Here is a 24,086-nt window from a genome sequence, read left to right on the forward strand (position 1 = left end):
CAACATGAAAAACAATGTTGACAGGAAAAGACTTGAAACCACACAATAATGTATAATGCCATGATGCTTAATGTCTACTACCACAAAACTAATACTAGAAAGATGGGCAGGCATTTTTTGTGGTCCAAATGACTGATTCATTGTTCCGGAAAGCTTATCTTTCAGGCCAGTTGCCTGTTTACTAAAAATTGCCAGAGTGTTTTTAATAGCAACGGGGGTTGAGTGACTATTCCCAGTGAATTTAGAAATGAACAGTCTGAATTATAATTTTGTATCTTATTTAAATAGGTTGAAATAGGGATGGAGGCTCTGGTGATAGCAAACACTGGCTTTGCCATTGAATTTTTCAAGTGCGTGTGCAACAATGAAAGCACCAAAAATATTCTGTTTTCACCCTGGAGTATTTCATCTGTCATGGCCATCGTGTATCTTGGGGCCAAAGGACGCACAGCAGACCAGATAGCAGAGGTAAGTTTTATGCTTATTTATAAAGTAAATGTTTTGAGGCGAAGTTTGCCACTACTGTGTGTAACTACGGTAACTACCACACACAAGAGGGTCTGTATTTAAAGGTATTTGTGAAAATAGAGCAATAGCTCCCAACCTTTCAATAGCAGTTGTGTGTTTGTGCTTGGATAAAACTAGGAGGTGCATTTCATTCAGAGCTCAGAAGTAACAATTTTTTTCTCCCTAGCAATTAAAACAAAAATAAAATCAAAGATGGTTGTCCTGGTCTATCTGATAAACAAAACAAAACAACCCAAACTCGACATTTGTGACATTTTGGTCAGTTTTAATAAAGGCATTTCCTAACTGTGGGTTTTTCTTTTGTATTTTTCTCCCTATTTTTAAAGCTGGTTGAACTAGTATTCAAACTTGTTAGAAAACAGGTAATAACGTACATGGTGAGGAATCAGTGTGACTGAGACTAATTAGTAAATTGAAGAGTAACTTAATCTGTGCAGCCGTATGTGAATCCAGCACCTCATTTAAAGCAAGGCTCCAGATTTTAACTGGCCCAAGACATTTTGGGTTATTAAGGCAAATGACAAAGGACAAGATGACTCTCTGTTCTATATAACAGAGTGAGGCCAATAGCATGCAGAGTTCAGAAAACAGAATATAGTTTCTCAGTTGTTCCAACAAATTGTACAATATCTAACATTGTCTACAATGGTCTCAATTTTATTGACTAGTAATAGGTTTGCATGCCAGAGGGACCTTGATAGAATCAGGTCTATTTAATTTATAGACTCTCTTTTTGCTATCACTCAAATTCATCTTACTCTCAGTATATTTAAATAACAGCAATATTCAATAATTACAAAGTGTATTATACATGACAATTGTTGTTTGTTTGTTTAGAAATTCTGTACCAGATACGAGGTATCCACATTATAGATATAATTTACACATATTGCTATACTGTTATATTGTTATATTGTTATATGTATTGTTGTGCTGTGCCATGACCTTTGGTCAAAAGCAATAAAATTTGATTGCTATACATAAACCCATTCCATCCCTCATGCTTGGGCTTTGCAGGCAGCCTAATATGTTTGAGATGCCAAGTGCATGCTGCATGGATACATTTTCTATGCCTACCTGTTGTACAGATGGCATTAAAGATTTTTTTTTAAAAAAAAAACACAGTCCAAACTATGTTTTTCATTCCAACCCTGGTATATTTTATGATTTGGATAACGTGCTTGATGTTGCTATGTCATTAAAAAATATTCCTTAATTGACTTTGGTTTAAACTACTTATAGTAATTCATCAGCGACCTAGAGCACTTCCAGACAGGATTCCTAGTATTATCAATCCCAAAGCTTTTCTGTAATTCTGTGTAGCTATTCTGGAATTTCCTCCCTAGTTTATTTTTATTTTTGGTGGTAAGAAAAAATATGGGAAAAACAGTGAGAAAACAGGAGGAAAAATATATAAATGGAGGACATGATTTAAACTTTCCTTAAAATTCCAGGCAAAATGCAACAAAAGCCTTATCTGGAAACTGGTGCAAAGTACCATCTAAAATAGTTTTAACATTTCTTTTAACAATAGCCACCCAACATTACCTGACAACTCTCTTTTTAAATAAATAAATAAATAAATAGTTTCCAGAAATGCTTTGGTATGGCATTGGGGCTGGCCATTCAAGGGGAAAATAACTTCTAGAGATATCCAAAATAAAAAACGTAGCCAAAGTAGCTATTTGGATTCCACTCATTATTTAGATTTCTGCAAAGTTATTAAGGTGGATAATTAAAAGTATACTAATTCTTACAAATAATTGAATGTTACCTTACACTGTTTTAGAACCTAACTAGTTAGCTAAAACTGACACAGCAAACCAGAAGTGAATAAAAATTTTAAAAGCCTCAGGTGAAAGTAGTTCTTTAGAGAGCTCAAAGTCATTTTTTTTTGTCCCAACATGATTAGATCTTCCTCTGGTTCTTTTTTTTTTTTTTTTTTTTTTTTTTTTTTGTTCTCTGTTTAAAGGACTGAATAAGATTAGCTAATCCCCTTGTTCTCCATTTAAGGGGGGAGGCTTTAAGTATTCCCTGAACTGAACTAAAGCAGAACCAGGGTGTGGTCCCCATAGCAAAAGCAGAGGCTTGGACAATGATGATGCCTAGGATAAATTATACCCCACCTTTCTTAGTCTAATGTTTCTAGCAGGAGCTATGAGCATATCAGAAATCATAATGACTCACTGGTTTCTGGTGGCTATTCTAAAGCTCCTAAACATAGGATTCTTAGGGATTCCATTCAAGAGACATTGTGCACCAAATCCATCTTTCTCTCTGTAACATTTTTTTTTCTCATAAGAAAAAAATATGGAAGAAGCAGTGGGAAAAGCTAGCAGGGCTGCAACTGCTAATTGATGATGACCAGACATGTCTAAGATGCTTTAAATGTCTATTTTATTCCACTATATTTATTCAACTTGCAGGTGTTTCAGTTTGATAAAGCTGGGGGCATTGAGACCACTCAGATTAGGAGACAACCACGAGCATATTCTAAAATGGAGGAGCTACTGTATAACCCTTGCATCTCTATTCACAAGGTAACATCTTCAAAACGAACATTGAACATAGCTAAGTTGGATGTATTTTAAAAAATTAAAAAAACATATTTTAAAAAACTGAGCAGTTCTGATTCTCCAAAATTAAATGTAAATAATGGGAGGCTTGCCTGTTTTTCAAAAGATGTTTATGCATTTTTAAAAAATCATTTGAACATATCTGACTGACTTTCTTACATGCAATGCACTTTTAAAACAAGGAGAATAGCATGATTACTAGTTTACACAAATTCTTTTGCACACACTACTTCACATTAAATCCTTCAAGGAAAAAACAAACAAAAGTGCAGACAAGTCTTAGAAAATTATTTTTGCACTTCTAGATGACAGGATAGTCAATTGATCAATCAATTTTATTTACGGTCTTTGACCAAAGTATCTATCTATCTATCTATCTATCTATCTATCTATCTATCTATCTATCTTACAGGACAGTCATAATATATTTTTTAAAGCAAATTAATTGTCAATGAAATCATGCTGGGTGCAGCTAGTCTTTATATATTTAACTATTGGCATGCTTGACCAATATTATGGTTGAATTTCCAAGTATGTTTGCCTTGGTTAGCACTCCTAGTTTTTTTTTTTAGCATTTCTTATGATAGAAAAGTAATACTGTATATCAGCATAATATCAGCAACTATTCTATATATTAAGCTAAAACTCTATTGATCAGGTTAACAATAATAAATCTCATTTTTTAAAAAAACATTTTCACTGAAGGTTGTAGACTAGGTAGACCTCTCAAGTCTTACTGGACAACAGAAATACAACCCACAATAAATGAGCATTCACAAAAATGTTTCATTGTCCATTTTCAGTTGAAGCTAAGAACACCTGCCCATTTACATTAAAAAAAAAAAGTCATAGGCTCTACCCTCAAGCAAAAAAGGAGGGAAAGAAAGGGATGACAGCCTAATGAACTTGACCCTGTCAGAAAGAAATGACTTAGTTATAACCATGAGTACATGATATGGGCATGTGGTGGGGAACATGTGGCCTTCTAAAGGTTGTTAGACTCCATCTCCATCTGCAGTCCAGCAGTATCTGGAGGGCCACATGATGTATGAAGAGGCAAATGATAAATAATGAAGTATGTAACCAAACACTATAGACAACAGGACTATGCATATAATATAGGATTCATTAATGCTGTTTTTTTAAAGTTTAAGGCATCCATTGAAACATCAAGCAACGTTCATTCAAGATTCCAGTCTCTTAGCCAAGAAATCAACCAACCCGCAAAACATTTTTTGCTTAGAAATGTCCATCAACTTTATGGAGACAAATCAGCATCTTTCCGAAAAGTAAGTGGAGCTTTTGTTTGAGCACTGAGCATGCAAGCCAGCACAACTTACTATTGCAGAAAAATGTATATAAATATAGTCTAGGGCTGTATGTGATGGGTTGCACTCCTATAAGGCTCAGTTTCCTGATGCTTTTGAATTTCTGGGATTTATAACTCCTGGTTTTCCAAATGTGTGAATTGCCTTTGTTAGAATCCTTTTGCCAGTAGAGGCTGGACTCTTTCTTGCTTTCTCCCAGATCTGTCTTCATTAGTCACATACTGGAATATCTTATTTTTCTTTACCATTGATTTCTAATACCATTGAGTACAGCAACACAGTAGAAGTTAGTGCAGATTCATCTGCCTTGAGGAAAGCAGATAAAGTCTAGACTAAGACAGTAGGAGGGGAGAGGCCATCTGAAAACACCTCAGTATGAGGCGTCAAATCCCACAAAGAAACTTCCCAGGGCCTTGTGGAAAACTATTGGTCCCTTGAGTTATCTGGCATCCACTAAACTGTAGTTGTAATATGCAGTGGCAGCTGATGTCTTTTGTTTCACTGAGGTGGTTATTCCAACCTAGGATTTAAATTTAAAGGCACTAGCCAAGGTGCTCCACCTATTTAAGCATAGCTTTCAGCACCTTGGAGACCTCATTTAAATCCAGTTTAAAATCTGGAGTGGATTCACCAGCCCATTGGCATGGGAGCCGCAAGCCGTCATTGCCTCTGTGTTAATACAAGGATAATGCCAAAAGTAGTCCCCTTCTCTAGCATACAGTCATGACAATGCACATGTAAAGTTTGTGCCTAACTCTTCCTGGTTAAAATCCCCCAGTGTCTTGTGTGTTTAGTTTACAAAAGACAGCCCTATCTCTGAAGGGTTGCCAAAGGATTGTCCCCTTTATCTAGAAGCATTCTCTGTTTGATGGGTTGACTCACCCGAAGTCCCATTTTAAAATAAATAAATAAATAAACTATAAGAAAGAAAAGTGGGGCTCTTGAGTCTGCCATTGAAGAATGGATTGGGTAGAAGGCACATGGGCCTGGTGACAGTCTCTGCCACTGCAGGGAGCCATGTTTTGCTGCTGTAAAGCAATTGATTCTAAAGCTGCATCTATACACATGAAATAATATAAGTAAATGTGGTGGTAGTCGATATGGAGGTACTAGGAATAGCTCTTCAACTCCCAGCACATGAGCATGCCCATTCTACATGATTTGTGCTTCAAATATTGCCCCAGAATGAAAATGTTAAAGCTGTCCACATATTCTATCCTTCTTACATATTAGATAGTTTTGGAACATGCTAGAGTTCATTTCTAATTCATCTTGTTGAGAAACTTCATGTATTGTTGAGAAACTGATATAAACATATAATAACTACTTGTTTTAAGTGCAGGAATATAGTTATATTTTAATTAGTTTCTCATAATGGATAAGATGTTTTGACCATCATTTAGGTGAATTTTTGGTTTCGTTGTTTGGCCTTGACATATCACTAAATAGTATAAAATGTTACTTTACCTTTAAGGAATTCTTACAATCAGTGAAGGAATATTATAATGCAAAGCCACAAGCAGTAAATTTCCAAGAAGCTGCAGAAGATGTCAGAAAAGAGATCAATGCCTGGGTTGAACACCAGACAGAAGGTAAGTGCATAGTGGTCTATGTGATATATAATGTGACAGGAAAGGGGTCTGAGGATTGTAGTGGATAGCTCATTGAAGAAGAAAGGCAGTCTGGTGTAGTGATTTGAGTGTTGGAGTAGGACTGCAGGAGATCATGGTTCAAATACCTGTTCAGGTATGAAAATCCATTGACATTGGGTAAGTGACACTCTCTCAGCCTTAGAGGAAGACAATTGCAAACCCATTCTGAAGAAATCTTGCCAAGAAAAACACATAAGTCACTATAAATAAAAAATGACTTTAAAGCACACAATGAAAATAAGAAGAAACTAATTACTGAAGAGGCAAAAGGTCCTTTCATACTATAAAATTATAGTTCTAGGATTCCACTCTATCAAGAAATCTCCATGTTAAGTTTATCTTAGAGCCACCATAAGTTGAAAACAATTTGAAAGCACACAATAAGACCAACAACAACACACTGAAAATGTTGGCCCTCAGATACCATGCTTTAAAAAAAACAGAAATGAAACTGCCCATTTCAGAATGCCTTTATCCAAATATGTGATAGAAAACTCATTTCAAATACTGTGTACCATTCTAGTCACCACAGGTCAAAGAGGATAAAGGAGCTGCAACAGGTTACTAAAAGGAAATGTTGCAAGGAGTTTTTAGTTTTGGTGGGCAAATGTATGAAGGAACATAACAGAGGTGCATAAAAGTAGCCATGTTGTGTAGGAACTGGGTGGGGAAATGTTTCTCCAGCTCTTTAGTATCTAATACTAGAAATTGGGATCATCAGTTTAATAACTGACGATCTCTCTCACACAGAGATACACAAGAGAGAGAAAACATGCATGTACTGTATAGCCATGTTATCCAAATGCTACCTCCAGCACCAGGGGCTATTGCTAAGGAAAGCAAGCACGAGGGTGGTATTGTTGCCATGCCCTACTTGTGGCTGGCATGTGGGTGGCCCCTGTGGGAACAAAACAATGGGTTGGTATACTTGTGTTCTGATCTAGAAGCACTCTTCTTGTGTGCATGTCAATGGAGAAAACCACAGAGCATTTCTAATGGTGAAATCACATTTCTTAGGTGACTATCTCAAAACCAACATCTGCCTTTCTCTCCCTTCAAATGAGTAAACTTGCAGAAACATATAATTGCTTCCTTTCTCTCCTGCCCTGAAAAGGTAAAATAAAGAACCTGTTAAATGAAGGCTCTGTAGATTCACTGACTCAGCTGGTCTTGGTGAATGCACTGTACTTCAGAGGAAACTGGTCAAAGACATTCAAGAAAGAAAACACAACAGAACAGCCTTTCAGACTGAATAAGGTATGGCACTATACAATACTAAATGAACAAAAAACCATAGGACAGTCTGGTTCACCATCCAGTTGCCATACCTTGATGTGGTCAAATACTGTCCATTGTACTGTTATAGAGTAATAGTTGCAGACTAACAAAGAAAAAGACAGATCCCTGCCCTAAAGTGATTGCAGCTCTCCTGTGCACTCTAAAATTTGTAAAAATATAAGGTATGCTTGCTCTCTTTCAGAGCACAAGTAAGCCAGTGAAGATGATGTTCCAGCATGATACATTTAATTGGAACTACATACAAGAATTACAGACTCAAATTCTTGAGCTCCCCTATCTAAAAAATGACCTCAGCATGTTTATACTACTCCCTGATGACATTACTGATGGTAGCACTGGTCTGGAAAGGGTAAGTAAAAGCATCTGCCATGTCTAAATTGTTCTGAATGGGAGGGATTTGTTTGGCACTTCTAGATGATGAGAAAATTATCAGAAGCCGGGGGGAAAACTCAGAAATAAACTGTGCCTAAGTTTGATCTCCAGCAAATCTCCTCATCTGAAGTGTTTTATTATCTCTGCTTTCTGCCACATTCAATTTTTTCAGGAAAGAGGAGTGTATCTGATGAGAAAATGTTGGACTTTCATCAAACCATTACTGAAATACCACTTACAAATTGTCCTAAACTTGCTTTGTTTCAACTGATCTTGAGAAATAGTACTTAAAATGCCACTCTCTGCCAGTCTAGAATAAGCTTTCCCCTTGCATCCTGATATTATGGTTTACATAATTGTTTTTGTTCCACTCCTGTCTTCTAACCAAGAGAGGTCAACATGTGACCCTCCAGGTGTGGCTATTCTGCACCTTTAGTCAGCACACAACCAACAATGGATGATGAGACTTATAGTCCAATTTCTGGAAGGCCACAAATTCTCCATCCTGTTTTAATTTTAATGAGCCTGATTTCATTCCTGCTGAATACTGGAAGATCACCTTCTGGATACTTGTAGGTCAAAATTCCACATCCTTCCTCCTCCTGCTGCAGTCACATATATTTTAAATCATTTGATAGGATGCCTTCACTGGTGATCATTCAATGACTTTTAACTCCTTGCAACAAAAGGAGTTAAACTATCTCAAAGAGCAAAAAGCTGGCAGGATTCGTCATTTTTCAACAAGTGCAAAACGCATTCTGTTAGGCATTCCAGAAAACAGTTGTGCGTGTCTAATTTAATGAACTTGAGTATGTAATTTTCTTTGTGTGTGTTTTCTTTTTAAACAATTGCAGCTAGAAAGAGCATTGACTTACGAGGCCCTATCCAAATGGACTAGCCCAGAGGAAATGGAAGAAGTGGACGCCAATGTGTATCTCCCTAGGGCCCAACTAGAAGATCACTATGAGCTGAAGTCAGTTTTGAGCAACATGGGAGTAACGAATGCCTTCAGCACAAGCCAAGCTGATTTCACTGGGATGTCTGAGAAAAGCAAGCTGGTTCTGTCCCAGGTTTTTCACAAGTGCTTTGTAGACATAAATGAAGAGGGCACAGAGGCTGCAGCTTCAAGCGCTGCTAATGTAGACGGACGAAGTGACCAGGGTGCCATTTTGTTTGCAGCTGATCACCCTTTCCTGTTTTTCATCAGGCATAACAAAACCAAGAGCATTCTATTCTTTGGCAGGTTCTGTCATCCCTAAAGCATTGCAGCTTTTTGCTTAGCAAACAGGAAGGATCTTGCTGCAGCACAAAATACACAACATAGGCAGAGTTTGTACAAATATGTCTAAATAGAGGGAGGTTTCTTCATTTTCCTGTACTTGTGGGGAGAGGCAGAGCGTACATATGGCTACCGCTGATATGCTCAGCAAGAAGTCAAGTCACTGTTTAAAAAAATATAGAAACCTTCCAAAACCACCCATGACATGATCTGCATTTTATTCTTTGTAACGCACATCTCTCTTTGTAAATTGTATTTTTTAATATAAATATGGGCTAGAGTAATAAGCTTGATCTAATTCTTTTCAAACTGTGAATTTTTTTTAAAAAAAGTAGTCTTGGAAATCAATGAATTTATATCACCATCCTCCTGGTTACATTTTTGTAAACTAATGATTATCACACTTGGTATTACATTGTATAGTATAAACAGTAGATTGCAATTACTGTATATTGGGTGATTTTAATTTATTGCAACAAAATATTTTGTTTTGTTGTTTCATCCTTTTTTAATACTATGTTTTATGATTTCTTAACATTGTCGTATTGTCAAACTCTCTGGGATTTTTTAAATGAAAAACATTACAGCTTGAGTATCCTTTATTTTGTAATCCAAAATGCTAGAAAATCCAAAATTCTCCACATTCCTGGCTGAGAGCGTGGCACCTTTGCTTTCTGATGGCTCAATGTAAACAAATATTGTTTCATGTTCAAAATTATTTTAAAATATTGTGTGTTACATTACCTTCAGGCTATGTGCACATAAAGCATAAATGAATTCTGTGTTTAGGTTTGGGTTCCATTTCCAAGATATCTCATTATCTAAATTCCAGATTCTAAAATCTGGGAAAAAAATCCCAAACACCTCTGGTCCCAACTATGTCAGATAAAGAAGTCTCAACCTGTATAGAAATATCTTAATAAAAATTTATATACATTGAAAATAATGTGTGTGCAAGTCACTTGGGTACTTTTGTATGTTGCAATAGATAAAGATGTGAGTAAATTTCCTTATTTATTTATTTATTTTGAAAAAGAAGGCCTAAATCCTGTTGTTAGACCTGACCAAAGTAAGCTCACTAAATCAGTGGAACTTACCTACTTGTTAACTCAGCATTTGACAATTAATAGAATGAGTTTACTCTAGTTGGGACTCACCAACAGGGTGTAAGCCAAGATTTCTTGAGAAAGAGATCAGAAAAAATGTGAGTGGCGAATCTATATGAACCACTGAAGTTTATGAACCACTGAAGTTTTATTAATACATCTTGCTCCTACGTTTCCCTGCACATGAAATAAGGTTACACTCAGTTTTAAAACACAAAACTTCTCCACAAAAATCTAATAAAGGAATAAAATATACACAGATAAATTAACAAAGGTTTTTTTTTTTTTGTAAACTGTCGTTTTAAAGTGTAAACTGTCATTTTTTAAAACTGTAGTTTTGTTGACATAAATGAAGAGGGCACTGAGGCTGCGGCTTCGAATGCTGCTAATATAGATGAACGGAGTAACCAACAACAGCAACCAACAATGATCAGTACTTTTTTTCTGTCTTACAAGTGGGGAGGTTGGAAAAGTTAGTTTTGGATTACAGCTACCAGAATCAAGGAGCTATAAGATTTCTGGGGTTGTTATCCCAAAAAGAAAGTTTTCCATGTTTTACTTCCAGTAAAACAAGAAAGTACAGAGTGACTTATCTTTGCCATTTCCAAAACTGCTACAACTGGATCTGGCAGAAATTACAAATATAACTGCCATGTTTCTCACTGTGTGACTTTCAGATGGTGTGACTTGAAGGTACACTGTAACAACAAGAGTATACGTCCAGAGCTTGTTTTCCTACATCCATGGTTGATCTAACAAAAATTAATATCTTAACACTATGGGAACCTGTTTTCCTTTCCTTCACAAGCAGCAAAGCAAGTGTTCTTGGAATAATATTCAAATATAGTTTAGTGTTTAAAACTATATAGAGAAGGTAGATAATTATAGATAACTGAGAAGCTGACAGTTCTTAAATTTGGCAGCAGACACTTGTGGGTAGAGGTTGAGGGTGTTATAAATAAGGGGAAGTAAGGGCTGTCTTATATTGCTGCAGAATTATTTCTTCACAAAGAAATGCAAGCCTGGCTGAGGAAGCACATAAATTTGACCAGCTCCAGGTACTGTACAATGCAAATATCAATTATGGACTACTTCTTAGTCAGTGTCAGTTATGAATTACTACTTCTTTTTACAGTTTTAACTGTTTGTATGTTAGAGTGAGTAGTTTCTTGTAGCAACTTTTTCTTGTTTTTTTCTAAAGAAAAAAAGGAAGTAATTTCTAAGAGTATTAAAGCATTAATTAATATTTTCTCCCGAAGCAGGTTGTGTAAGGAACAGCTGAATTCTAGATGCTGTCAAAGTGCAACTCCAGCATCCTTTAATATTAACAGGATTTAAATTAATAATGGATCGATTCCTTAATTAAAAAAGGAAGTGGATAGGAATAGTTGAACTCTATATTTTTATAGCTGTTGGACTGCAAGACCCAACATTTCTCACTATGCTGGCTAAGATTGCTGGGAGTCATCATTCAACAAATCTGGAGAGTCTTGCAGTGCTCACCCCTGTTCTAAGGAAAGAGCTGGATTTATTGCATTGACTGGAAATGTATTGCTATTAAGATCTGTGGAAGCTGATCCATTAGGGCAAGTAGGGCACACTGCCTACCAACCCAGGATCCGGCCACACACACACATGCCAACCAATGAATCCATGCCTGTTCCACATTATTGACTTTGGCTTCTTCCATTGACTTCCCTGTCCTACCATTACTGGTGGGCACTAGTTACCATTGATCATTTGTGTGTCATTGTTTAAGATATTGCTAGGCAGGTGCAAAGGATCATCAGGATTTCTCTGAAGATGCCAGCCACAGATGCTGGTGAAATGTCAGGAATAAACTCTTCTAGACATGGCCACATAGCCCGAAAAATCCACAAAAAAACTATGGATGCCGGCCATGAAAGCCTTCGACTTCCGATAATCAGGATACCTCAGACATTATATACAAAAAGGTTAGGTATAAATCTAACGCATATAAAAGAAACAGAAGGAGAGCCACAATGTATCTAGAGCTCTACAAGTTGTGGACAAGTGAGGAAAATCTTTACCTTTTCTTCACAACTTCAAAACACAATTTCAAATGTGTATAGTTGCTCCCTCTACTGGAGATGTGATGTAGTGGTTTGAGTGTTGGGTTAGGACTCTGAGAGACAATGGTTCACATCCAAACTCATGCTTGGCAACTCAGTGCCGTGGGCAAGTTGCACTCTCCCAGTGATAAGTTGGAGGTGACTTGAAGGCACATAACAACAACCACAACTGGAGCTTAGCTTGGAGTTGTAGTTCGTTACAAAGGTTTAGGTATCACTGGATAATTCACAACAGGACTGGTCCTACTGCTGGGCAGAATGAAGAAGCCATCTAAAGTGGCAGACGTTGGGGCAGCCATTCCTCCGAAGCCCCCTTTTCAGTTGTCTCCAGAGATGGCTTAATGGTTAAAATGCCATTTCTGATGATGGAAGATGAGAAGGTTGGCAGTTCGAGGCCTGAGTGCTGCATGATTGGGTGAGCTCCTGTAACTAATCCCAGCTTCTGTCAACCTAGCAGTTTGAAAGCATGCAAATGCAAGTAGATAGATAGGTACCACTTCTCAGTGGGAAAATAATAGCATTTAGTGCAGCCATGCTGGCCACATGTGCACCAGAGCAGTCCTTGGACAACGCTGGCTCTTCAGCTTAGAAACGGAGATGAGCACCACCCCTTACAGTCGGTTACAACTAAACATTCATGTCAAGGGACTACCTTTACCTTTATCTTTACCTTTACAAAACAATGCTACTTTATTTTTAGCCAGCATCTGAGGGTTGCTGGTAACTCATGTGCTGGCTTTGATGGCACAACTGAAAATACTTTGAGGGGGCTATGATTCTGTACAAGATTAACAGGGAGCTATCCAGTTCAGCCCAGCAAGTTTTCTTTTCCAATTAACATGCATAGGATCTTAGAAAGAATAAGGACACCAATTATTATTAAATTATTAAATTTACAGTGCTTTATAAATAAAGGATTATTATTATTATTATTATTATTATTATTATTATTATTATTATTATTCCTCTAGAGTTGTTGTTACTATTTTTCTTGTCATATCTGTCCTAGATTTTAGCAATGGACTCCCTTGCTGTAGCCAATGGCAACTTCACCTTGGACCTTTTCAAAAAGCTAAATCAAGCATCCCAGGGCAAAAACCTTTTCTTTTCACCCTGGAGTATTTCCACTGCTCTGGCCATGGTCTACATGGGAGCAAGAAACAACACCGCCACCCAAATGGCTGAGGTAGGTTCTTCAGTGTGACTTCTGTGTATGATGCAGTATTCAGCTCTTTTATGCTAATATGTATGGTTGACACACACTTCCAACTATCACATAGTTGATAGATTTAATACAGCACTGTACTAATCCAGTGGCTCACTGTCTTGGGTCCACAGAGGCTGTCGGACTTCAACCCTATCACCACATGTGAGGGAGCAGTAGTTCGACAACATCTCAGGATCCATTGATCAGAAATCACTATGCTAGGCACTCTCACATAATAGATCATTTTAAAGTATGTATCATAAATAAAGATGACAACTAGGAAAACTGAAGAGTTATCTGATGCTGATGATGCTGATATCAACACACATTTATGAACCAGGCAAAGCAAGCCAGTTAAACAAAACTATGGAAGTAGGTTGAACAAAACGTTGAGCAGTTTCACAACTGAAGGCAAGACTTTTAAAGATCTGCTGATTAGCAAAGTTGATCATTATTCTGAATACTTGAGCCAGTATTTTTTAAAATTATCATTGCACGGTTTTTAAATACTTTTTCAAATAAGATCAAGGATTTTAATAAACTGTTGATTATATTAGCATAATCCTTATTGCTGTGATTTTATTTCAAGTAGGTACCACTATGTACATTCTCTTTTTTTGCAGAGCTTCATTTTGATTGCTAGATGGCCAAGAGATTAAATAAATAAATCTACTAGTACTATTTTTCTCCATATTCAGATAATTTAATTAACTTTACAGTTATTATATTTGCAACTTTACTTACAGGTGCTTCATTTCATTGTGGCAAAAGGAAACAGAAGTTCTTCACAGGTAATATCATAATGGGGGGAAGGCAGAAAACAAAAATAGTAATCTTATAGAAGTAGGTTATATTGACTTGTATAGATTGGCTAGATACAGCAGAACCTTAGAGTTATCAGTTTTTCAAACATGCTAAGGTTTAATCTTTTATTCCCAAAAGAGAATGAAGGGAGGGACTAGCAAGCAACTAGCTAATGCAAGTTGGCCCTTTTTAGAAAGTCCTAATCAGAGTAGGCGGGATATAAATAAAAGTTGGTATTATTATTATTACTATTATTATTATTAGAAAGGTACGGAAGATGGTTGGCCCAGTGTTCCCACCCATTCCCCAAACCATGCCCCATTGCAGAGCTGCTTCCTCCTTCAAGCATCCCTTCTGAGTAAGTAACTGAGGACCAGCTGGTATTTCACAGTTAGGGTCTCCATGTGTCCTGCTTAGAAGGCAGTCCTACATTTGAAAGATGTCAAAATATAGGCGGGTTATAGACCACCGCTTTGCAGCGGTCTGCCGCCGCCGCCGTTTGCTCCGTGCGGGAGCCGCAGCAGCCACACCACACGGCTCCCGCATGGACCGAAAAAGAAGCTCCAAAATGGAGCTTTTTTAAGCGGCGCCTCTATGACGTCGCGAGGCGCCAAGGGCGCACTCGCGACGTCATAGACGCCGCGACACGTGCGAACGCACAGCGTCCGATACGTAAATATGGCAGCAGCCGTGTGGAACAGCCGCCGCCATATTGTATGTACAGAATACGTACCAGGGTTAGGGGGGTGCGGAAGCACCGCCCCTTCCTAACCCTAGTACGTATTCATTATGTACTAAATGGCGGTGTGTAACCCACCATAATTATCTTCTTGTAGAGATGTCCAGTTGAACTTCAGGTTAAAGATAACCATATGAAGGTGGAATGGAAGCCTTGAAGTAGTCCTTCATAATTTAGCACCTAGACAGCAGGTTGAGCAAACATATCATTCATCTGGTCATATCATGAGAAGGTATGAGTCATTAGAAAACACAATGATGCTGGGAAAGATTGAGGATAGTACAAAAAGAGGAAGACCACACACTAGATGGACAGACTCAGTCAGGGAGGTCACGGCCCGGGCATCGGTCTGCAAAACCTAAGCAGAGCAGTGAAATACAAGGAGTCTTGGAGATGTCTCAACTACAGAGTCACCATAAGTCGAGGTCGACTTGAGGGCAGTTAACAACCACAACAAAGAGTTATACAAACATCTTTTGTTCTTTTTTTGATGGTGTGTTCCTTCTTTTTAGCAATGCATATGTCTACTCTACATGCAAGATTTTGCTCTGGTGTCTTTCCCCCCCTAATTGTACTAATGTTTAGAATTACTTGAGGGTCTTCAAACGCAACTGAAATTCTGATAGGCAATGGTGTCTCTCTGAAAGGAAGCAGGTTTCACTGAAGGTCAAACCATTCATGAACTGTTCAAGGAAATGATTTCTGAAATCAACCAACCCAGGAGCACTTACGTGCTTAAAACTGCCAACAGACTATATGGAGAAAAGACTTTCAAATTCATTGATGTAAGTATAGCGTTTACACTAAACTCTAACCTCTAATTTGGGATTAGTTTAATACTGGCCTAACCTCCAAGATTTCTTAGGACTCCTTATGCAGTGGCCCCTTGCAACTCTCATGGATAACAGAGTCCGTGTATACTCAAGTCCCATTATACACAATGAAAAGATGTCCCTTATAAAAAGGAAGAATCAAGGTTTACTTTTTGGAATGTGTATATTTTTGAAATATTTTCAATATTTACTCTGAAGTAAAGCCGCATGGGGCAGGGAGTTGGGACCAGGCCCTTTTGGCTCCACCCTGAAGCCCTGCCCCCTACACCAGGTGACACCTTGCTGCAGGAAGCTGCTGCCTTGGAGAGTCCTTTGCAAGTTGCAGCAATAAATGAATTGATTCTTGCAGACTGTAGAAAGTTGATGCATTACTAGGTGAGCTGGAGATTTGCTCACAGCCATTTCCTCTTGACTGGAACTGAGCTGCTACCTCCATGCCCACCCCACAAACCGGACAATTTGCATCCTCATCTCCTGTGTGGAGATGACCCATGAAAACTGGAGGCTGAGGCCCTGAGATCTAGCAACCGTAAGTAAGATCCTGTTCCCTCTTCACCCTCATGTGGAGACTGAGTGGCTGCATAAGGATAGTTCAGAGGTGAGAATTCTGCCACCCTTCAGATGTTGGTGGACTGCAACCCAGAAGTTATTATCCATGTAGCCAATAATAAAACATGCTAGAAGTTGCAGTTTCGCAGAATCTGTAAGGCCCCTATTAAATATTCCCGCTCCTGACTACAGTGAACACTTCTCTGTATTGTTTCCCCCCCCCCCCCCCTTAGTTCCTCTACCTGCTCAGTCTTTCAGTGTAGCTGTGGCATTAATTGTGGGCCAAAATAGCCTGTACATGGTAGAATAAATCTATATTCCTACTGGTAGGTGTGGATGTGCAAGAGGAAGAAAGAAGGAGTAGTGGAAGAGAGTGAGAGAATGATTTAGTTTTAAAAAATTGTCCTTATACATTTCAGGAATACCTGCGGCTTGTTAAGAAATATTATCATGCTGAACCACAAGCAGTTGATTTTTTGCATTCTGCAGAACAAGTCAGAGGCCAGATCAATTCTTGGGTGGAAGGACAAACTGACAGTAAGCTAATTCATTCATTCATTGTGATATCTGTGCTTCTCTTAAAAACACTCTAGAAATCATTGGAATAAATCTCAGCAAGTATTTCTCACATATTTTTTTCTGGAGCACTTCACACACTTTGCTTTGTTCTACACTATAAAGCAAAATACATGCATAACTTGCATTTTATTGTTCTGTTCTCCTCAATTGCCAACCATCTTTGTAAAAATCAGAATCATATTATGAAAAACACAGCCCCTAAGCCAGGACATTGAAAATAGATCCTTCAGTTGATAAAACAGGAGACTGTACCAGTATGGTCTTATGAGAATCATGGGTCCTTGGCTAGGATTCATTAGCCTTTTTGATCAAACCAGTTTCCCTCAATTTTGTCAGATAAAATAATCAAATGCAGAACAACCATAAGTTGACTGTGCTGTAATACTTCATGCATCACACAAATGAAAACTGCAGACCAATTTCAGACCAGTGATTCCCAAATGTTTTGGACTTCAGCTCTCAGAGTTCCTGACTTGTATTATTTCCACAGAGTGGTTTATAAGTTAACTCACCAGGTGCTTCCTTCTCTTATGAGGATGCCAAGTAGAGTTCCAATAGAAGAATTTGTCAACCAGTGCTAGGGTCTAGGAAAAAAAATAGCTTTTTCAGTAGCCAGGGGCATGTCCATGTGGGCGAAATGAACCAGCTCCCCCTATCCTCATGGTACCCCATCTTCACGATGCAGGGCTAAAGCCCCAATTTGACTGTAGACTTGTCTTCACAATGTGAGGCCAGTTCCACAAAAAATCTGGGCCAACCCTCCCTTAAACCGGATTAAAAAGACATATTTTGAGCACTCTGGAGTGACACGGGGAGGGGGGAGTGTTGTTGTTTACACAGTGTCCTCCTGTGTCACCAGCTGCCACAACCGCTGGTATAAGTCACTCCCTCTGAGGTCACATGAGGTACCCAGACATGTGACTGATGCTGGGCACCTCGTTTTCAATCTCATAGGGAGTGACCCACATCAACAGCAGGTGGCACAATGATATATGTGTGTAGACAGGCAGCCAGTGTCACTTCAGAGAACAGAAGTAACGGGTGGAATTAGGGGAAGCTCCGGGGCCAGAATACCCTGGGAGGAGCTCAGAGTTCTGATGCTGGTCAGTGAATACCTGCTCCCAAAATCACTTCCCAGCATCAGAACTTGGTGGTAATGTGATACAAGAGCAATGAAGGACTTCTTGACAGTAAAGGCTGTTCGACAGTGGAACAAACTCCCTTGGAGAGTGGTGGAGTCTCCTTCCTTAGAGGTCTTTAAACAGAGGCTGGATGGACATCTGTTGGGGATGCTTTGATTCAGATTTCCTGCATGGCAAGGGGTTGGACTGGATGGCCCTTGCAGTCTCTTCCAACTCTATGATTCTATGATTCTATGTTACCTGTAAAATATTACATTTTGGGTTAATGAGGGCAATAACTGGTAATCTGTAGTGAGTAACATGTATCCACTAGTTTTTCATGTTACTTTTGCAGGGGAAATAAGGTTCAGGGATTGTAGAAAATGAAGAGCCCTAGTAAACTACATGGACAAAACAAAGATCTGACTCAGTAGAAGGCAGTTCCCCAAAGCAATTACCAAAAATGTTTTGGAAATATAAATACTTATACTATCCTTTTCTTTGAAAAAGACAAAATCAAGAATCTGTTGCCTGAAGGTGTTGTTGATTCTCAGACAGCATTGGTCCTAGTAAATGCCATTTACTTCAAAGGAATGTGGGACAGAAGATTTCAGAAAGAAAACACCACTGAGAAGTCTTTCAGGCTCAGTAAGGTAAGCATCTGTTAATAATAAGGAAGTGTGTCATTCTATGGCATGAGGAAATGTCAATGACATTAATTTATTATAATGTTATTAGTAACTCTGCACAATGTCTGCAAAGAAAGCTTGTTAAAAGGAAGATGACTAAGTCACTACATTAAAACATGAAATTTAATTTGTTCTTGTTTTTTAAGGGACAACTGTTACTTGACTTGCAGCTGCACTGTTGCATAGCTAATACAGTTAAATTTGCCAAGGAGTTGTTGCAACAAAGTCTACTTTAATCTGGCAGCATATTGCTTGTAAAGCTTGACTTAATTGAAATGCCTGTTATGGAGCTTTACTAATAGTACTGTAATTGCACTGTAAATTAACATGTCCAGAAGGTACAGAAACGCCTGTTACAGACTGCCAAAATAAAGCTGCTTCGGGTCTCTCTGGAGGTATGCTATTTAAATGATGCATGTGTCCTAAGAGTCCGGAGGTCGCGCCAAAGCCACACTCCATTCCTAAGCACTGGAGTGCAGCTTTGGTGCAGCTTCCGGATTCTTCGGATGCATGCATCATTTCAACAGCATACCTCCAAAGAGACCCGAAGCAGCTTTATTTAGAATTCATTTGCTATTGAGAAAACCACATGGTCAGATGTAACCTGTGCTAATACTTGGCTGCTCCATATTAAACATGTTCATTTGAAACTACCTGTGGTTATGCAGTATTTATGATGGAAACATGGCACTCCTATAACATAAATACAAGCAGAGAGGACAATAACAGATCAACCAAAACAGCAACAACAACTCTGTATTGCACTTAACTTTTAGTGTGAATGCAATTGATGTATGGCTCCACCCTACAGAAGCCTGAGATTTGTAGTTTTGCGAGCACTCCTTGGTAAAGAAGGCTAAAGACCTTGTAAAACTACAAATTCCAGGATTCCATAGGATGGAGCTGCGGCAATAAAAGTGGTGTCAAGCTTCAGTATTTCTACAGTGCAGATGCAGCCTTTGCCTTAATGTTAACTGTGGCTCCATACTTGTCTCTGTCCCCCCCCCCCCACTTTCTCCTTTCTCTGCTGCTGCTTTTTTCATCTCCTGTTCTACCTGTCCCTGTCCCTACAGGGTTTTTTTTTCTTCTTTTTGCTATGTATTATGATCTTTCAAAATAAAAATTTAGGCTTTTCTTTTTCTTTTGTGAAAAAAGATGAGACTGCTTTTCATAGACTGCTGCCACACTACAGAATGAATGCAGCTTGACACTATTTTAATTGTCATGGCTTCATCCTATAGAATCCTGAGATTTGTGGTGGCACCACAGCTCTCTGACAGACAAGGCTAAATATGTCACAATATTACAAATACCAGAATTCAATAGCATTAAAAGCACTGTCAAACTGCATTAATTCTGTAGTGCAGATGCAGTTTTCTGTGCTTGCCCTCTGGTGAGAATACAAAATTCCTATATGAAAAGTGGAAATGTTGTAGCCACTGGGTGACTGTAGTAGAACCTTTCTTTTTCTGGCTTCACTTCGAAGAGATGGAGTTTTGTCTTACTCCCACATTCTCATCACCGGCCCCCAAAGTCACAACTACTTTCTCACACTTGGGACGTGCCAGAGACAGAAAGGGCAATCCTCACTGAATAAACCAGGGGCGAGCAACTTGTTACCCATTCAAATGTTGGTTTAATTCAGTTCCCACCATCCTTCACCAGTGGCTTGATGACTGATGGGAGTTGAAATCCAATGATACCTGAAGAACTACATGTCACACACTACATGTCATAAAACTTTGATGGTTTGCCAGGTCTGAAAGGTGGTTTGTTTGGTTAGAAAAACTACTGACATGTAATTCTTTAAAACTGCAGATCCAGTCGAAGCCTGTGCAAATGATGTTTCTAAGGGATACATTTCCAGCTTTCTACATCGACACCCTGAGAGTCTATATTCTTGAGCTCCCTTATGTTAGCAGTGAACTCAGCATGTTAATCCTGCTGCCAGAAGACATCACAGATGAGTCTACGGGTCTTGAACTGGTAAAACATTTGCAGATTTCAGGGGACTTAGCAAACATATATAAGTATGAATTCAGATGTGTATAGAAAAGAAATATTTTATTTTTCCCATTGAATGGGAGGTTTAGGAATCCAATAAATGATAGGCTTGCATAACTCTTTCATAGTGTAGTTTTGGAGCCACTGTGGAGTAAGGGTTTAAGTGTTGTATAATGACTCTGGAGACCAGGGTTCAAATACCTGCTCACAAACCCACTTGGGAAAATCACACTGTTTCAGCCTTCCAGGGAGGCAAAAGCAAACCCTTCTTAATAAATCTTACTAGGAAACCCCTGTGATAAGTTTCCATTAGAGTCGCCATAAGTCAGAAAGGACTTGAAGATACACAACGACAAAATGCAATTTTATGAACATGTTTCTGAAACAATTCCCACTGTGTTCACTAGAGGCAATTCCTTAGTATGTGTGTATAGGACTACATTTTTAATCAAACTTTCCCTACACGTGTCTACTCAAACCCCACTCAGTTCATAAGGACTTTCCTGTAGGTCAATGTATACACAGAGGGTGGCCTAATAATATTGGACTAACTTCCCCCTCCATTGTGTCTCTTGGCTAGGACAGATGGGAGTTGTGGTCCACCTCTGGTGCACACAACATGTTCTAAGCCTGAATCATTGTAGCCCCAACTAGAGTAAGACCATTTAATCAATAAGAACCTACTATATATACTTGACTATAAGTCGAGAAATTTATGCCCCAAAACTGACCCTAAAATCCTGGGTCGACTTATATATGGGTCAATACACTAATACTGGTTAGAAAAGTCCTGAGACAAGCACTGTAGTGATGCCCCACTCTTCTCCACTCTTTGTGCCTCAAGGTGTGTGTGTGTGTGTGTGTGTGTGTGTGTGTGTAAGAAAGAGTTTCTCAATCTGATTTGAAAGCCTTCTCTTCTCATCAAAGAAACACCCTTTTTAGCTCCACTTCTATTCCTTCCCAATCCAGTGTTAAAGCCTTCTCTTCCCATCAAAGAAACACCCCATTTGATTCCACTTTCTTTCCTCCCCAACCCGATGTTAGAACCTCTTCTCTAGCACCAGGGAAGTGGTGTTTGGTGGTCCGGAGAGGTCCAGAGAAGGAGAAAGAGGGACAGAAGTGGTGTTTTCCCCTTTCCGTATATACTCGACTATAAGTTACAGTACCATTTATTCTATGGGTTTGCTCTAGTTGGAGCCAAGAATAGAAATGTTCCTAAAAAGAGGAGCCCTGGTTTTTCAAGCTTCTCTATCTTTGTGTTAAAAAGTTAAAATGAGAGTGGCCACAGATTTTGAAGGGAAGATTTTACAGTCCCTTTGTCCTCCTCCCCCATTAAAGCTACAGCCCTTTCATGCCACATAGTTATAGCACTATAATTACATTTTAACTGTCATGGCAATATCTTATAGGACCCTAAGATTTGCCATTTAGGGAGTGTTTAAAATTCACAGCCAAGGAGCTCTAGTATTGCACCAAACTACAAACCCCAAGGTTTCACAGGACATAACCATGGCAGTTGAAGTAGTCCTATAAAAGTGTGAGATGGCCCCTGGTTTCAATTTTGTTATCTAACTGTTTTTGTAATTTAACTGTAGTTGGAAAAAGAACTAACGTATGAGAGATTATCAATATGGACAAGCCCAGAGATGATGGAGAAAAGAGAAGTGGAGATCCAGTTGCCCAGGTTCAAACTGGAAGAGAGTTATGACCTCAAGTCTACTCTAAGCAGCATGGGGATGAAAGATGCCTTCAATCAAAGCCAAGCTAATTTCTCAGGAATGTCAACTGGAAATGACTTGTTTTTGTCAGAGGTGTTTCACAAGTCCTTTGTGGAAGTGAATGAAGAGGGCACAGAGGCAGCAGCTGCCACTGGGGCTGTTATTGTCACAAGGTCATCTCTGCGGCCCATAAAAATTGAAGTGGACCATCCTTTTCTGTTCTTTATCAGGCATAACAAAACCAAAAACATCCTTTTCTTTGGCAGGTTCTGTTCTCCCTAAAATATCTTACCGATTCTATATTACATCAAAAGGCTGAAATATGAAGCCCACTCTCTAAGTCAGAAGTTATGTTCGCACGAGCAGGATTTTGCCAGAACAAAAATGCTTAGAAACAAGCTGGAAAATGTTATGCATACTAAGGAGTTTATGACACACTGTTTAAAGCAACTTACTCCATTTGCATTTAATTTTGAAGCCAGATCTTATCACACACACTGGGGGCCAGGTGAGGCCAACATCCAGCATCTTTTCAAAACTGTGAATTTTCTGATTTTGAAAAGATGCAGCCAATGTTGCACTTGCCCAGCTCCCAACACATGTGACAAGATCTGGCTTCAAAATTAAATGTGAATGGGGTAAATCACTTTAAACAGCATGCAATAAACTCCCAAGCCTAAGCTGAATGTTGGTTTAAAGCAGTGGTTCTAAACCTTTTCTTTACCAGGGACTCCCTTTAAATATCTTTTGTTGCCATTGAGCCCCCTAAACTCCCCCCCCCCCAATATCATCACAATCCTTTAACACTGAATCATTAATAGTTACACTATCTGCTAAACCTTCCCCCAGAGGCATTGGATAGAGAAGGACAACTTTTCTCCTGTTTTTTCCTGCAAGTTTGCAACTGGAGTGGATTGAGCAGCAACATGTAGGCCCAGCTAGCCAAACTTTGCTTTGGCTTGTGTCACATAGCCACTTTGCTATGGAGAGGAGGTGATCCAAGCCTTCATGGGGTCTGCAGGCCGGAGATTAAGAACCACTTCTTAATGCATAGCAATGTGTGTAAAGTTTTTTTAATCTGATCTTTGAAGTATATCTGTGCTGCCAAATTCATTTTGTCAAATGAAAATGGGACAAATGCCCTGTTGCTTTCAAAACCCTTCCTACTGTCCCCTTATTCCTTTCCCTTTCACATTCTTCTTTACGTTTTGGCTTCATCCTTTCTGCCCCTCTTCCTATGCTCCTTCATAGCCATTTGTTATCCCCAGTATTATTCTCCTAACTCAACTCATTGCTCTCCTTCCCATCCTTTCCTTCCCCTTATTTCCAGAGTTGTCACTTTGTCCATCCTCTTTTAGAGCACACATTTTATGTAGGCCTGTTTTCCCCTACTCCATGCCAGGCTTCCCTATCATCCCAGAGTGAATTTCACTCCACACTGTATTAGTTATATGCCTTGAGGTTTAAGAATGTACTGTTGTGGCTAGAAGTAAACAACATGGAAAACTGAAACTCACATAGGTCCAAATCTCATTGTTAGCATCAATTAGAATAGACCCATCAAAGAAACTGATGAAATGCTGGCTTACTAAGCTTCCACTGGTTCAGGG

At 38.9% G+C, this 24,086-nt stretch overlaps 2 protein-coding genes across 2 annotated transcripts; both read left to right on the forward strand.

Annotated features, from left to right (window-relative positions):
• The first annotated feature begins 262 nt into the window (after positions 1-262).
• LOC149316986 (serpin B10-like) lies at positions 263-9,980 on the forward strand. The gene is made up of 7 exons (XM_089516620.1): positions 263-468; positions 2,955-3,068; positions 4,253-4,393; positions 5,907-6,024; positions 7,199-7,341; positions 7,565-7,732; positions 8,610-9,980. Exons 1-7 carry the CDS (start codon positions 301-303, stop codon positions 9,012-9,014), a joined length of 1,257 nt encoding a protein of 418 aa, XP_089372746.1. The 5' UTR covers positions 263-300; the 3' UTR covers positions 9,015-9,980.
• A 1,182-nt stretch (positions 9,981-11,162) lies between these two features.
• Positions 11,163-22,983, forward strand: SERPINB10 (serpin family B member 10). Its single transcript, XM_089516622.1, has 8 exons — positions 11,163-11,198; positions 13,243-13,419; positions 14,187-14,231; positions 15,631-15,768; positions 16,785-16,902; positions 18,576-18,718; positions 20,573-20,740; positions 22,354-22,983. The coding sequence occupies exons 2-8, from the start codon at positions 13,252-13,254 to the stop codon at positions 22,756-22,758; spliced, it is 1,185 nt and encodes a 394-aa protein (XP_089372748.1). The 5' UTR covers positions 11,163-11,198; positions 13,243-13,251; the 3' UTR covers positions 22,759-22,983.
• The last annotated feature ends 1,103 nt before the right edge of the window (positions 22,984-24,086 follow it).

The sequence above is a fragment of the Sceloporus occidentalis genome, unplaced genomic scaffold, assembly GCF_023333645.1.
Source record: "Sceloporus occidentalis isolate IW3139 unplaced genomic scaffold, rSceOcc1.0.p SCAF_3, whole genome shotgun sequence".
Lineage (NCBI taxonomy): Eukaryota > Metazoa > Chordata > Lepidosauria > Squamata > Phrynosomatidae > Sceloporus > Sceloporus occidentalis.

Excerpts from the sequence above, each read along its gene's own strand:
- LOC149316986 (XM_089516620.1), top strand. The coding sequence starts at position 301 with ATGGAGGCTCTGGTGATAGCAAACACTGGCTTTGCCATTGAATTTTTC. Across the intron at positions 4,394-5,906 it reads AATCAGCATCTTTCCGAAAA|GAATTCTTACAATCAGTGAA; the intron begins GTAAGTGGAGCT and ends TTTACCTTTAAG. Across the intron at positions 7,733-8,609 it reads GTAGCACTGGTCTGGAAAGG|CTAGAAAGAGCATTGACTTA; the intron begins GTAAGTAAAAGC and ends AAACAATTGCAG.
- SERPINB10 (XM_089516622.1), top strand. The coding sequence starts at position 13,252 with ATGGACTCCCTTGCTGTAGCCAATGGCAACTTCACCTTGGACCTTTTC. Across the intron at positions 15,769-16,784 it reads AGACTTTCAAATTCATTGAT|GAATACCTGCGGCTTGTTAA; the intron begins GTAAGTATAGCG and ends TATACATTTCAG. Across the intron at positions 20,741-22,353 it reads AGTCTACGGGTCTTGAACTG|TTGGAAAAAGAACTAACGTA; the intron begins GTAAAACATTTG and ends ATTTAACTGTAG.